Source organism: Gasterosteus aculeatus, chromosome 15 (genome assembly GCF_964276395.1).
Source record: "Gasterosteus aculeatus chromosome 15, fGasAcu3.hap1.1, whole genome shotgun sequence".
NCBI lineage: Eukaryota > Metazoa > Chordata > Actinopteri > Perciformes > Gasterosteidae > Gasterosteus > Gasterosteus aculeatus.
Genome location: NC_135703.1, coordinates 13,327,396 through 13,342,042, shown reverse-complemented (window position 1 = coordinate 13,342,042; position 14,647 = coordinate 13,327,396). Strand labels below are relative to the sequence as shown.

At 45.4% G+C, this 14,647-nt stretch overlaps 2 protein-coding genes across 9 annotated transcripts in view; both read right to left on the bottom strand.

The window, feature by feature from the left end:
• Nucleotides 1-347: 347 nt before the first annotated feature.
• cox16 (cytochrome c oxidase assembly factor COX16) lies at nt 348-3,664 on the bottom strand. 2 transcript variants are annotated; one of them, XM_040199387.2, is made up of 4 exons: nt 3,050-3,664; nt 2,647-2,724; nt 1,134-1,202; nt 348-897 (listed from the first exon to the last, which is right to left on the bottom strand). In XM_040199387.2, exons 1-4 carry the CDS (start codon nt 3,107-3,109, stop codon nt 787-789), a joined length of 318 nt encoding a protein of 105 aa, XP_040055321.1. In that variant the 5' UTR covers nt 3,110-3,664; the 3' UTR covers nt 348-786. The 2 variants fall into 2 exon arrangements, with proteins under 2 accessions (XP_040055321.1, XP_040055320.1); XM_040199386.2 differs by having other exon boundaries at nt 348-952; nt 3,050-3,556.
• Nucleotides 3,665-4,223: 559 nt separating this feature from the next.
• Nucleotides 4,224-14,647, bottom strand: part of actn1 (actinin, alpha 1) — a 39,625-nt gene continuing 29,201 nt past the window's right edge. For 2 of the 7 annotated variants that reach the window (XM_040199381.2, XM_040199382.2), the window contains exons 9-22: nt 13,563-13,655; nt 12,833-13,063; nt 12,065-12,212; nt 11,821-11,971; nt 11,313-11,421; nt 10,791-10,931; nt 10,268-10,450; nt 9,666-9,800; nt 9,316-9,495; nt 8,384-8,530; nt 6,367-6,447; nt 5,961-6,026; nt 5,455-5,613; nt 4,224-4,799 (exon numbers count right to left, since the gene is read on the bottom strand). In XM_040199381.2, the coding sequence (XP_040055315.1) occupies nt 4,641-4,799; nt 5,455-5,613; nt 5,961-6,026; nt 6,367-6,447; nt 8,384-8,530; nt 9,316-9,495; nt 9,666-9,800; nt 10,268-10,450; nt 10,791-10,931; nt 11,313-11,421; nt 11,821-11,971; nt 12,065-12,212; nt 12,833-13,063; nt 13,563-13,655 (1,983 nt within the window). In that variant the 3' untranslated portion in view covers nt 4,224-4,640. Of the gene's footprint in view, nt 4,800-5,454; nt 5,614-5,960; nt 6,027-6,366; nt 6,448-7,607; nt 7,826-8,383; nt 8,531-9,315; nt 9,496-9,665; nt 9,801-10,267; nt 10,451-10,790; nt 10,932-11,312; nt 11,422-11,820; nt 11,972-12,064; nt 12,213-12,832; nt 13,064-13,562; nt 13,656-14,647 lie in introns of those variants that run through there. The other 5 variants (XM_040199383.2, XM_078089773.1, XM_040199384.2 and 2 more) reach the window with 3 other exon arrangements.

The following is a 14,647-nucleotide window of genomic DNA, read 5'->3' as shown; positions in this document are numbered from 1 at the left end:
TGAACTATATTCATGACATCCCATTTCACAATCAGAACGAGGCGAGGCAGTGCATTCATTATCCGTCTGTCACCCAAACACTACTTGCACCAACAAGATTTGCAGCAAAAAGCATGTTCTTCTGCATTGAAGAACCAAAAAAAAAGCAAAAAGCCAATACCATTTCCATTATAAACGTAATAAATCCACCGCGTTTCAAAATAATAACTGTCAGAAAAACGGATTACTGTCGAGACCTATAAAGCCTGAGGAAAGGCTGCACTGTTATTTATTATTTTCAATGCAACCCCGGTGTAAACAAAGACTAAAAGCTTTTGTCAGAAACTAAATGAAAGTGAAAGTAAAAATTTAGATCAATAGAACATAATTTATTGAAACATGGAAGTCTTACACAAACATTAATTCTCCTTCCTCGCTCTCCACTGGAAGGCGAAGGTGCAGCGGCACACAGATGTGCCACCTACTGGTGGTCTGTTTCACACACTCCTGAGCACCGGGGAGCAGCTGACTCCTTCATGCTGGTGAGTGCAAAACAATAGAGCGATGCGTCCTGCACCAGGTGGTGTCTTTTTAACCTCTTACAGTTCGGATTGCGTGAAACACCAGAAGGGACCGCGGCTTGTTACGGAAGACCAGACAAGTCGAGTCCCCCACTTGTGAGCCGTTGACCTGCAGCTCGTCGGGGGTCACAGCCGCGCCATCACCACAAGACTGCGCCCGCCGTTTCCTTATATCCGCCCGGCTGCAGGGCGCGTTCAGTCCGCTCCACCCTCCCGCGCCTGCTCCTCACTCCTTATTCTGCCTGGTGCGCTGCTGCTCCTGGTACTCCTTGGAGTCCTCCCAGGGCCGAGGACCACGGATGTTCTTCCACTGATCCAAATTCACTTGCTTCATCTTCTGCAGGAAGGACAAAGATTCGACAACAGGAGATGAGCTTTAAAACATCCGAACTCTGAAAACAGAACGTAGGTGACAATTAAGCAGCCGGTATGATTCCTCAGAACAGCTTCTCAGATTGAGGTGTATCTTAATCTTTCCATACATGGATAATAGAACCGCGTCAGACGACAACCTCAACTTTGTGAAGAAGACCTTCCCCCTCCTCTCCCTCGGGGTGCCAGCTGTCTCCTTACCTCGTACTCTTCCTCCAGCATGACTGACTGCTTCTCCAGGTTCACTTTGGCCTCCAGTGAAGGATCCAGCTGAGCGACAGAAGAAAAGTCATGAAATAGAGCTTTGTACGCGCTGATTAACAATTCACAAAATGAAGAGGGGTCAAAGACAAAGACGTTGAGGTTTTCACAAAAGCAAAATTCAAACAAAGTGACGGTGTGAATTTAAGAATAATAAAACAGTTTAAGCAGTTTGTGTTTTTGCAACTTTTTCGACTGAATCAGCTTTTCCCTCCTCGTTCCTGTATATTATTACTTTAATGTATAAATTAGGAGACAAAACGATGTGTCTAAGGGTTTTGGGAGAGAGAGTACGATAGAACTATTTAGGTTTTGCAATTCAAATCGATTTAGCCCGAGAATAGGAGAGAAATCCATCCCATTCTGAATCATTACTTTTAGGTTCTAATATTTCACAGACATAAAGCGAGGGAGACTCAGCTGACGGATGAGTTTCAAAACTCCATCATTGATTTTTAGACATACACTACCACAGCAAGGACATAATACATAGAATATTCTCGCTGAGTTAAGACAGTGGAATTAGTTAGGTTTCTTTGACCACCACAAGACAGACAAAAGGCCTTAAAATCACTTACAGCTGCCGCATGCTTCTGCGTCGTTGCGTCGACGCACTCGTTTCAATTCATGGTTCTAAAAGTCTTGCGTGTGTTGCAGAGCAATTCACCTCACGTCGAAAGTGAAAAATGGCTCGACACACGCAAGGACGCAAGGAGGTGTGAAAAGGCACGCAAGGGACACGCAAGTGGGTTCCTAGCATAAACTAGGCTTCACTCCATGCTGACTTATATGATTATGGAGAAAATACTCATTGGATAACACAAACAGCGGTTTAATGATTTAAGCGGGTGAATATCTCTGGGAACCAAATAATGGAATAGTCTAAGAACAGCTCCAAAGTAAGAAGCACAGTTCCGACAACTGCTCAGATATTCCATGCATTAAATTACACGTGCACACGCACACGCCGAGTAGAGTTGATTCTTTGCTCCACAGGGTCTGAGAAGGAGTGCGGCTCGGTCCGCCGAAGGCCCCGTCAGAAGGGTCCGCAGCTGCCCCCCTCCACCATCGTGAGCCACGGTCTAGTGCCGCCTCACATCGACAGCAGTAGGAGAAGTTGCCCCGGCCATCTGGCTCCGTCCACATGACGCGCATCAGTGTTTTGTCAAGAGTAAAATGGCACGAAACAGCTTCACCCCCTGAAGCTCATCGGATTGCAGTGCCTTCTGGATAGAAGGGCTAGTCCCCCCCCCGAACAGTTTGCCTGACCACTACCGTGTCCGACCACTGGGAGACGTCATTGCACATGGCTGGACGGTGACAAGTGTCTTTTAGACCACGGAAGTGTCCACTGGTTCCTTGTGGTTGTGGAAATGGGCGTAATATGGCGTCACATCTGTCACAAGCAACACTCCCATCCAACGTGTGGTGCAAGAGTAAATTCACTACTAACCCTTTTTCGGATTCTCTGGGCATCGTATCGTATTTGTGTAAACTCTCGCAGGCCGAAGGAACCTCCAATTACCAGCAACTGAAAAGACGTAGTACATTTTATGAGTACATTTGGTTCATTTAGTCCAAGTAGTAGCAGCTGGAAACGGATACTTGAGGATTGCAGAGCATTTGATTAAATGACGTTTGGAAGGAGTGTGTCCTGAATAATGTGGACATGACTCTACATACTGTTTAACTTCGAGATTACTAATTGCACGACTAAAAGGAGGACATGACGAGGTGAGGAACAGGAAGCACTAGCTAGTCATGTAACGTTATACCTGCTTAACGTAAGCTATATAAGCTAACAACCTTACAAAACGCTGGATAACGTATTTAAAAGTGAAATAAAAGATACTTACAAGCATAGGGACTCCATATTTGACAGTTTTGTTTTTCTGTAAGGCCTTTAAGTTAAACATGACTGCCCTGCAGCTAGAAGTTCATATTAAGAAGAGGAGGTCAAAGCCTAGACGCGTCTACTGCACCGGTCCAGCGCACTAAACTGTCCGTAGACTCACAAAGACTCGGTTGAAGGTTCCTGTGTGCGTCGGCAAACGTGATGGCGTCAAAAATGCCCCGGTAGTTTTTTTAAAAATCAAGAATAAACTGCAAAAAATATTGTTGACAAATCCCTAAACTCCTCGCGGTGTTTTATTTTCCCACCGTTTGTTACTAGTCTTTTTTTGCATTGTTCCTCGAACAGTCGCACTTTTAAATGTATCTACATAGCTGCCAGCTCAGGTTTCACCGTGTGACACACGCGTTTGCATGTTTTCACACGCACTCACGCCAAAACATCCAATTTCTCACGCTAAAAAGAAGCGGACTTTTGTCCGAGCCGCGTTCCTCTCCATCGTCCCCGCTGCACAGGTCGCGTCCGCCGCTCCGTCTATTAGCGCTTTTCTGCTGCCGCTGGTTTCCCTGCTGACCTCTTCACCTCTTCGGGTGTTTGCATTTCATTTGACTCTCTGTATGAAAGACTTTTAAAAGCGGAACCGGGCCTGGGCTTACCGAGCTAAGTAGGAGACTGTTGAGGAGAACCACCACACGAAAGGCTGATGAAATGGCCAATGCTTTTTTTTTGGTAACTTTATTTATTTCAGATTAGCTTGAGAGGCCCATTGTTCTAGTCTTTTGTCCGTTAACCACTGCCGATGTAGTTTACAAAAATACTCATTTGGTTAAAAACATTTTAAAAAAAGGTAAAAAAATATGGGGAAGTAACACCAAATAATACCAAATCCCGAAATGATGAAAATGTCCCCACAAGTTTAACTCAGGACTAAAAGGCCTAAACCAAACCCCGGTCTTCAGTGCTGTGTTCTAAAGTCCACATTATGCAGGTAATAACTCTATGGGGGTATTTTATTTCTTGTGGTTCTGTTTTTGCTTCTCCAGGGGCATAATATAACTCTGCACGCCACCTATAAAGACATGAAGGTGCTACTAATGCCTACAGTTTTATGATGTCCCCATTTACATATGCAAATACAAATTAAATACACACCCCTGCAGCAAACAGAGGAAAGGAAAGAGTATCGCAATTTCTCTTTATTACAACTTTTGTATCTCATTTTCAATCAGGTGAAGAAAAATACTTTTTTTGTTCAGTATAATAAAATATGTCAACTTTATTCATTTTATGAAGTAAAACAAACGACAACAAGAAAATAAAAACGGAAACAAACATTTTTTTTCTCTCTCACTCTTGCTGCTGCATTGCGTGGGAAGCAAATACAACGGAGAGAGAGTGTGCGGGAGCAGTGAGGAGGAGGAGGAGGAGGAGGAGGAGGAGGAGGGGGAGACAGAGGATAATGACAAAAAGATAAGGCCAGAGACATACAAAAAATGAGCGTAGCAGGACAAGAGTTTGGTGATGGGGCAGTCGGCAGGATGTGGCGGTGATCAGAGCAGGTAGGCTGGTAGCCCCGAGTCGGGACGACTGACAGTTCAGAGGTCGCTCTCTCCGTACAGAGCGGTAGAGAACGACATGTAGTCGAGGGCTCCGGGGACGCCGTCGGGCCCGGTGTAGGGGGCCATGCGGGCCATGCAGTACTCCGCCTGGTCCGGAGGAAGCTCCCGCAGCAGCTCGTCGGCTAAGATGTAGTTCTGTCGAGGAACAAAGGAAATCAAAATGGTTTTAAATATAGAATTTACACCTCTACGCTATTGATACATTCTGTATATAAATGCAGTAAATGGTGACAATGCAGGGAAATAAAATGAGCTTGATATAAAGAGAAAACTGTATTTGATACATTTACACTTCTATGTGAATGTTGAATTTAAAAGAGTAAAATGCAGCTTTCAGCCACTTTGAGCTAATTTAATGGTAAAGCCAATTGCAGATTGACAAAAACTTCGAGCTAGTCAAAGAAACTTGTAGAATTTGGTTTCTTACTTTTTTGTAGGATATTAGTGAATTAATGAATAGTTTGGCAGTTGTGAAGCTCATCGGCTTTATGAGGTCTTTTTTTGGTTGTTTCTGGTTATAAAAAACTAACATGAGCTCCATTAGAGTGGAGTTTCTGGCCACCTGTTTTTTAGCTCTGTTCGTGTCTCCAACCACTCCTGAGGGAAATATCTATTTATATATTCATTGCATTGTTTTATTGTCTGTTTTGCACAGTGGAAACGGTCTATTGTTGTCTGTTGGAGTCAATTTGGTGGAAAATTAGTTCCCCTCAGGGGAAATTAATAAAGCTTTTCTAATCCGATCTGACACTTTAGCTGCTAAATGTTCACCAGCTAGTTGCGGCTGTACCTTGTCCCCAGCCAGGACTTTGAAGGAGGCGATGACCTGGTCGGCCGTGTCCGTGTCGGCAGTCTCGCGGGACATGAAGTCGATGAAGGCCTGGAATGTGACGACGCCCATCCGGTTGGGATCCACGATGCTCATGATGCGGGAGAACTCGTTTTCACCCTGGTGGCAACGGAGAGAAACTGTGAGGCTCAGTCGCCACGGTGACAGTCCCCATGGCAACAAAAACACAGCACAGGGAATATATTCTACATACAGAGATATGACTTCAACTTCTTCACTGCACAACACAAACCCATATCCCACTAGTGAGTTGAGAATTCATGATTTATAATACATTCTGTCATATATTTAATTTACTATGAAGCTCTATGGAAGAAAAACATCCATCAAAATCTAAAATAAGATATTAAAAATCGAAGGTTATATCTATCCATTACCATTTTCAACTGCTGTCATTAATCACATGCAAACAAACTTTTGTACTTGAAGAGCACTCGTGGCTTTACCAGGTTGTAACCAACGGAGATAAGGCAGGTTTTGAAGTCTTCAGCGTCCATGATTCCTGATCTCTTCTACAAGGTCAGCGATGGATAAACGAAAGCAGGAGGAAGAGAAAGATGTAGAGTGGCATGGATAGCCGAGGCCAATGATTGGAACAGAATAGGAGGAACAAAGAATAGAATTAAGGAGGAAAGCCGCAATAATCCCCAACGTGGGCGTTTGCAAGGTGCGGGAAATGAAACCGGAGTTTAGATAGACGGGATGGAGGAAGACAGTGTGAATAAGAGGAAGTATAAGGAGGGGTTGGGGATGGGGGGAGGGGGGGGGGGGTTGAGGGGTATAACAGATAAAGGGAAAAAGAAAGAAACCAGTTAAACCTCTCACAGCGGTGCCGTGGCTACAGTGAAGTACCTGCGCATCGTTGGCGATATCGAAGCCCAGGCTGATCAGGCAGGCCTTGAACTCCTCCGCGCCCAGAGCGCCCGAGTGGTCCTGCGGCGTGGGAGGCCAGAGCCAGGCGAGGCGTCGGGGGCCACAGGCCATGCAGCAACACATAGAGCGGTGGGGGGGGGGGGGTGAGGTGGTGTTGGGGGAGGAGGAGGAGGGTGGAGGGAGTGCACCATGCACGTGGGGGGTAAAAAGAGGTGAGGTGAGGGGTGGGGTGAAGGGAGAGGGCCATGCGTGAGATGGAGAACAGAGAACACAGTGCATATTCATTAGGATGTGGCAGGTTAACACACGGGGGCAGCAGTGCTGCCGTGCCGGGCGGGTGGCGGGGCGGGCGGGGGGGGCATTCGCAGGAGTTAATGTGCATCGTGGCAGGCAGACTGCGGGGCCCTCTGGGGAGGTTATTCACATGGTCGATGGCACGTGTACACAACATCGCATCTCTTTACCTTCGTACAGCATCAATGCAAAAAAGGCTTCAATAAACATGTACAATCTCAGCCACTTACGATGTCAGCAAATACAGTGAGTTAAATATGTCACACGCGTAATCTTGTGAGTATTCTTTGGTTGGTTATTTTCTTGATTATCCTACAAATTGTTTATTTTTGAGGTGTTAGAAAACAAGACAATAAAATGTCTTCAAACCGGTTTTGTAATATTCAGGTTTAACTAAAGGTGACAAAGAGCCAAGCTTAGATTTTGGGAAGCTAACAGCAGACCAAATGTGTCCAGAGTAAACTAAGGTAGAAAGATCTTTCCTTTGTCTAATCAATACGTCAGATTAATCCGGTGCTGTGGCTCGACACAACTGCCCCTCAAACCACCCAACCATGAAACAGTGAAAAACAAAAGAACCAGTTCAGGTTGGCTTCATGCGTCTGATCCTAAACCTCAGGTATTGATCAACAGTAGACCAGCTCTGGAAAACTGCATGAGGCAATGGTGGAGTCAGCAGGAGAGCCTGGTTGAGGGGGGGGGGGCGCTAAATAAAGACCCATCCTTAATTGGTGTGGTTTCTGACACGGAGCCCCAGTGTAAACACTATGCTGTGGAGATAGAGGGGGGGGGGGGGCGGCTGTATAGAAACAGCCTTCAATGGAGAGATTTTGTTCTTCCATTTGTCCTGCTCAGTATTTGTTTTGCGTTTAATGCTAACCTTCTTGTGTTACACAATGAGAGATTTCCAATGGCGCATGAGGCTAATTCTGAATGTCACTCTCCCTAAAAAGATGAATCTTGTGTCACCAAACTGAAAGTCCCTTTTTAACGAAGCTGTAGGGTTGATACGCAGCCTGATGCAACACACACACACACGGTTACATTTTATGTTTTCTAGTCAACGGGTCGTTAAAGTCGGGCAGCACGACACACCCAGAAGTGATGTATCCTCACCTTCACGTCTTTGATTTGTTGATGCAGTCTAAATATATAAAATACAAACCTGTTCAAGTCCAACATTGTGGGAAATAAATGTACTTGCTGAAAGTTAGAGGAAAAGATCGATGCTACACCAATGTCTCAGAATGAACCCAGCAGATAGTTAGCTTAGCTTAGCCCTTAGCACAGCTCACTAATAATTAAGTTACGTTTTGCATAAAGCCTCCGCAACGTGGGAAAATGTACGACTAAAAAAACACTAAAATAAAGATACAGCGTGTTAATTACCGTGTTTTAGAGTTACTGGTCGGTTGACCTTTTGGACGGAGCGCGTTGTTTACCCCTGTTTTAAAGCTAAGCTAAGCTAACAAACTGCTGGCTCTACATAACAGATGGATATGAGAGTCGATCTGCTCATCAAACTCCAACCAAGAACGCAAATAAACACATTTCCCAAATGTCCAACTGTTCTATTCTCTTAATAAAACTATTTTTTTTCCTTGTCTGTATTCATCCGAGTGTAAATGAGTGTAAATGACCTCCACCACCTCCACCCGCCTGGAGCTTTGTGTCTGCACCATGACTCGGGACGGGTACTGACCCTGTCGAAGTGGTTGAAGGAGGCCCGGTACTCGTTCAGCTGTTCCTGGCTGATGCCCTTGGCGTCTCGCGTCAAGATCTGGTTCTCGATTTCGTTGATGGTGCGGGCGATGGTGGTGAGCAGCTGCTCCCAGCCCACGCGGATGTGCTGCAGGAGGAGAGGGAGGCACGGGGAGCGTAAGCCGGAATCGCTGGATAGTAAAAAGAAATCTCAGAGGCGCTGGTTTTGGCTGGGATTTATCATTGGGTCAATCAGAGGTCGGAAAACAGATGCTCGTTTTAACCCGCACATGGCTGGAATATTACTGCATGAGATAAATACAGAAAGCATTGAGCATTGAGCACTTTGACTGCAGGACGAAATGTCAATAACAATCTGTAAACCAGCATCATCTTCACTGGTGAATCCCAAACACATTGTATTTGACGTCAGCTTTGAGTTGCCCTTTTCCTTTTTCAGAGGACTAGTTTCTGTTTTTTCTGATGCGATAAAGTCAGATTTACAGTAGCTTCAGTTTCGTTGGGTTGGTGGCTACATATGCAGACAAAATACACCTACGGAGGAAGTGTCCATAACGTTTAGTTTTCAATCTTCCCACTACTTCTGCACAGACGTGGTTTCTAGACACACACACACAAAACATCAGAAAATGTCTCAGCTGATGTTCAGCATTTGAACTACAAGATTAATTTGAATTAGTGACCAGTAAAAACAATTCCTTGCAGTTTATAGTTCTTCAGCACTGGGCTGATGAGCCAACCATTTAATAAGGCGCACTGACAACTTGGTGGAACGTCAGGCAAGTTCCGTATTAACCTCGCAAAGGTTTTTCCGTGGTTGTCCGAACATTCATTTGACACCAACACAGCGTAAAAACCAGGCGGATTGTCCAACCAACCAACACCAATGGGAAATATTTGGCCGATCATTACCTCCATGGTGTAGTTGGTGTGCTTGTTGTCAAAGATGAGAGCTTCCTGAATGAGCTGGTGGTCTCCCTCCAGCTGGTCGATCTTTGGCTTGTAGTTGACGATGCTCTTCTCGTACTGGCGTAGGTGTGTCAGCTGGTCCTCCAGAGTGCCGTGCATCTCGATTGAGATGCGGCCGATTTCCTGCAAGAGGCCAATACTGATTATTTAGAAAAGAAGGAGTCATTACACAGTGGAGGTCATGATGCGATTAGTCTCTCTGCCTGTCATACATTCTCATCTAATGAAGGTATTTTACTTGTATGTTAAATGCTCCATGTATCTGCTGTCAGTGTAACTCTGCTCGCACTGACCTCCATCTTGGTCTGGATCCAGGGCCCGATCACATTGGCCTGGTTGGCAAACTGTCGGCGCAGACGCTCGTTGTTCTGCTGCCGTGCGTGTTCCTCAATCAGAGCTTGGTCGCGCTGAGGCACCAGCTGCCGGACCTACAGCCGGCAGGAGCACCGAGGAAAAACCCAAATGCATTACTGACGGGGGTCAAAGGAAGAGGGGCCATTGATACATTCTCGGAAATTCTCTGCTTGTTTTGTAAAACTTGCTCCATAAATAATAAATAAAAGAAACTTTTTTTGGCTGGTTTGGGCCGGTTTCATTGTAGTAGCGAGCCTCATTTATTGTAACTGTGAGAAGCGTCACAGACCAACGTGTGCAAAGTGGACGACTTCCTGTAACAATACAAAAGCTCTGTGAAAAATATCTAATATTTTGGATTTGTACTAGAACATGTTTTTATGCTTTGATATTTAAAAAAATAAAAATAACCACCATTCACATCTGTGGCCTACAAACAAAAGAGCCGTCAGCGTCGCACACTCGACTGCTTTAGATAAATGAAGGTGGATTAAAATCATCTTGAAGTGGGCAGTTCCTTGCTCATGACTGATCTTATTACCTTGTCCCATTTGGCGTTGACCTCCTGGGGGTTGATGGTGGTGTAGGGGTTGCTGCCAGCCATATTCACGTGATAGGTCTGCACAATTTTGGCAATCTCATTGTGGATGCCGAGGATGGCCTGCCGCTCTTTGTCGGCCTCTGGCAGCGTGGCTTTGAACTGCTCGTGGGCGGTGCTTAACCCCTGAGGCACAAACACAGGAAATGTAAAATATAAACTACAAAAAAAACAATCAAATATTTGTTTCCCAGTGTGTTAACGGACACCCCCAAAAAATGATATATTGTACGGGTGAAAGTCGTGCGTTATTTAATTAGGGCTGTTCCAACGTTTACTAAATCTTTTCCTCTGTTGTTTTACACATTTGTAACAGTAGGTTATATTTACTAAGACTAATATCACTCTCATGTCTGTCAGGTCAATGTTAGCATAGCTTAGCATGAACTGGAAACAGGCAGAAACATCTAGCCGGCTCTGTGCAAATAAACCGCTATGGGCGGCTTCGGGTCCGGCCGGCTCTCACTTGGATTTCCTCGATGGTGTGGACGATGAAGGTGTCCTGCAGGTCCTCCATTGCGCCCTCCATCCAGTTGTTGAACGGAGCCGCTCTTTTGGCAAACTCAAGGTACAGTTGGTCGATGGTTTCGAGCAACTTCTCAGTTCTCTGGTGAGCATGAAAAACACCAGGTTACCGCACGATCCGAGAGGCTTTAAAAAAAGGACCTTCAAAGAGTTGTCGAGTGGAATTTCTTTTTAGACGTGATCTTCCAGAGAGCCGGGGCTTAAATGGATGGATTTTTTCGAGTCACACTGCATTTTCACAAGTAAAAAAACCCAAATCTCCAAACTTAAAAAGGATATTCAAGCACGGTGGGAAATCCTGAAAATCAAATCTCCCTTCTCAGTGTGGGGGACACACACTTTCATCTGTTAGCTGGTCTTATTTCTGCTCTAACCGGCACCCAGAAGGAGAGAAAGGTCTTGAAAACGGGGATAACAAAGTGCTTTTAGATGTTATTTGGGATTCTTTCTGAACTGGTCTCACCTGCAAGGCCTCGCTGCGTTTCTGGGTCAGAGCTCCCAGTGCGTCCCACTGGTCACAAATGCGCTGACAGCGAGCGTTTACACTGGGGGAGTCGTAGTAGTCCAGCTCACTGGAGCACAAACAGACAAGGGAACAGACGAGACATTATCATGAGCAGCAATCGGAGCGGTTTCCATTACATCTTGTTCCTAAGCTTTGGTTTCCGCCGTAGTCGTTCTTCGGTGCACGGCAAAGCCTTCGTGATCCTGCTTGGTCTTTGTCGGCGTTTCTCTCTGATGTAAATATTTAGTCCCTAAAGGATTTCATTGAGCTCAAGAGACTTTTGATGTGTGCGAGGAGAATATTTGACAATGACAAATGACTTAAAGCCCATTTGAGGTCACCACAAACAGCAATCAATCAACCGGGGAGCCAGAGTCCTCAACCCTCGACCTACGCCATTTCCTCTGGTGTGCGTGGACGGAAGGCAGCAGCACGAGCTTTTCTACTCCTGTTCATGGCGTCTTACTTCAGCTCCTGAGCGATGGCAGCGATCTGCTCCACTCGGTCCTGATGGGCCGCCAGGTCGCTCTCAAAGGCCTCGTGCTTCTTCAGCAGGGCCTTGATCTCTGACAGAGAGGCCGTCTCGTAGTCGTGCTTTTGCAGCATTTCTTCCTTACCTGCAAGTAAGATTTAAAAAAGAAAAATGTCTCCAGGAGTTTTGCCTGTTTTAAAATGCTGCATCTTCCAGACGATATTGCTCCTTTCAGTACCATCAGTCCAGGCTTCATGGATGGCGGCTTTCTGACGGAATTTCTCCGCCAGGTGGTCGAGTCTTTCCAGCCTGCGGATCTCATTGAGGAGCCACTCCTCGTAGCCTTTCTCTGCTCCCTCTAGGCTTCCCCAGGCATTGTTAATGTCCTGCATGCGGCAAAGGAGAAACCATCATGAGGGGGTCACATTTAAGTGTAAACCAATACAAAACCTTATTTTAGATCAGCGTTATCTGAATTACTTAAACAGCTCCCCCACATTTTCCACCATTTTTAGTGTGCGAGCGAGTTTAGTTTTTCTTTTTCACTGAAAGCTGCTGCCTGCTGTGTCAGTGCAGGGCTTTTAAAGACAAAGCTGTAAGACAATTAAATGCTACATGGAGTAGCAACGTAGGAATTAAAAGTGAGGAGTGAAAAGTAAGAATGGTAGGTCAGTTTATATCTACAAATGACCCTTTTCACATTAAAATTTAATTGGATCCATTGTAAATATAAAAACATTGTTTAGCGCAGCCTTTAATTGGGTGGAAGCTTTATAGATTAAACATAAGAGCTCTGAATCTTGGATTCCACACCTTCTCTAATAAAAGGTCACAATACTAGATATCTTTGGGCTGCATGTAGACGGACATTTTAAAGTAAACAAGCAACCAGACACTGGTTTAGAAATGAAATCAAATGTACCAAGTTAAGGTACTGTGGCTTCTGAATTCCATCCCAGAGGAGCTCAGGATCTCAAACTCCTGCGTTTGTTTGTCTGCGACCTACCGAGACCATCTTCCCCTCCGAGGGCATGAAGGCGGGCCGGTTGCTGAGCCTCAGCTTGGTCTGCAGGGTGTTGAAGTTGATCTCCAGCTGGCACTTCTCCTGCACTTTGGGCGGCTTGTGGAGGCGGCGATAATCTCTGAAGTCCTCCAGCTTCTGCTGCATGGTCTGCATGGTGTTCTCGGGCATGCGATTCTCCAGCCAGGGGATGGTGCGACGGATCCACTCCAGCAGCTGTGGTGTCAACGTTGGTGTGGGTGGTGTGTGTGTGTGTGTTGAAGGGTGAGAATAAGGGGGAGGATGAAGGAGAAACGAGGACCATTCAAAGGAAAGAAGATGAAGATCCAAAGGAGAACCGTGCAAAAAGGGGAAAGCAATGATGGTGCATTGGGTGTAATGAATGTGTGAGAGGGGGAAGAATACAGGTTGAGATGGTTAACTAGTTGGTTTGTTCTTCAGTTCTTACAACAAACAAAAAACAAAGACCATCATTTAGTTTTTGCATGTTTTATCCCACTTATGTGTTATTTTAAGTAAGTTAAGTGAGCTGAAACAGTAAAAGCAGTATTTCCCCCCCAGGCTGCTTTTCTATCTCCATCGACCCCTTTTTCCGGTCCTGACCCTGCACGGAGCACATTCCCCCCCCCGAGGGCTGGGAGGCAAGGGAGCGGGAAGATAGAAGGGCAGAGGAGATGCACGACAATTATAGGAACAGTGGGGGGGAGGTGCTCACATCAGTGGCCAGCTTCTCATAGTCCTCCATCAGCTGCTCGTTCTCTTGGTTGACAGCGAGCACCTTGCAGATCCTGTTGGCCGCTGTCTCCGCCTGGAGGACGAGGGAAACGGTGTGAGACGCACAGCTGAGGGACAAAATCTTTTTTAAGATGAATGACGGAAGGTAAAGCGCTGTATTTAAATAATATTTTAAGGTACTGCATATGTACTTTACAAGTATTTCCATTTTATGCTCTTTTATAGCTGAAATGTTGAGGTTTTTAGTTTTGATATTAGAGTTGCATCACCTTTTCAGGTAGGCTATTTAAAACCCGTGATGATCACTTAAAACATTGTAAAAGATGAAGCTAGCGGCTTGAAGGGAAGAGAACATATGACCAAGTTATTGACTTCCCTTGTGTTGAAACCTCTACTGTGTAACACTGGACGGCCTAAATAACCAGCTGAATGGAAAAGACGTGGCCTGCTACGACAGTAAGATAATATTAAAACCTCGATGGATCTGAATGAACAAATATAATAATGTATCAGTGACGAGACTTTTTGTTTTGGTGCTTTACGCAGCTTTTAGTACTTCTGTACTTTCACTAAAGAAGAAGAGTTAATGCATTTGCATTCATCTCTGCCATCACAACTGAATCCATCCATCACAACTGAATCCATCCATCTACGCTGCCTACGCAAGCACAAGAAATTTCCCACAGGAGTCGTTTTGGAAATGAAGAAATGGAGCAGCAACAATGCTCCAAGAAAGTAAACTCTATGACGTTATTTCTATAAATAGGTCTCCTAATTATACAATAACAAAATCAGCCTTCTAGTTCCTGAATAACCTACCGAGGATTGGAGGACGTATGTCTCTACAGGATTTGGAAAAGCCTATCCATGCGTTCATCTTCAGCAGACAACAAACGCCGCGGCGCGTTCACAGGTCTCTGTAAAAGTCGGCTCCACATATCTGGAACAAACTCCCAGAGAGCTGCAGGTCCGCAGAGACTGTTCCGTTTGTGGTTTGTGACCTTTAGCTGACAATTTACTGCCGCCTTTTACTTCTCAAACTGCACTGCAACTTTTGTCCGTGGC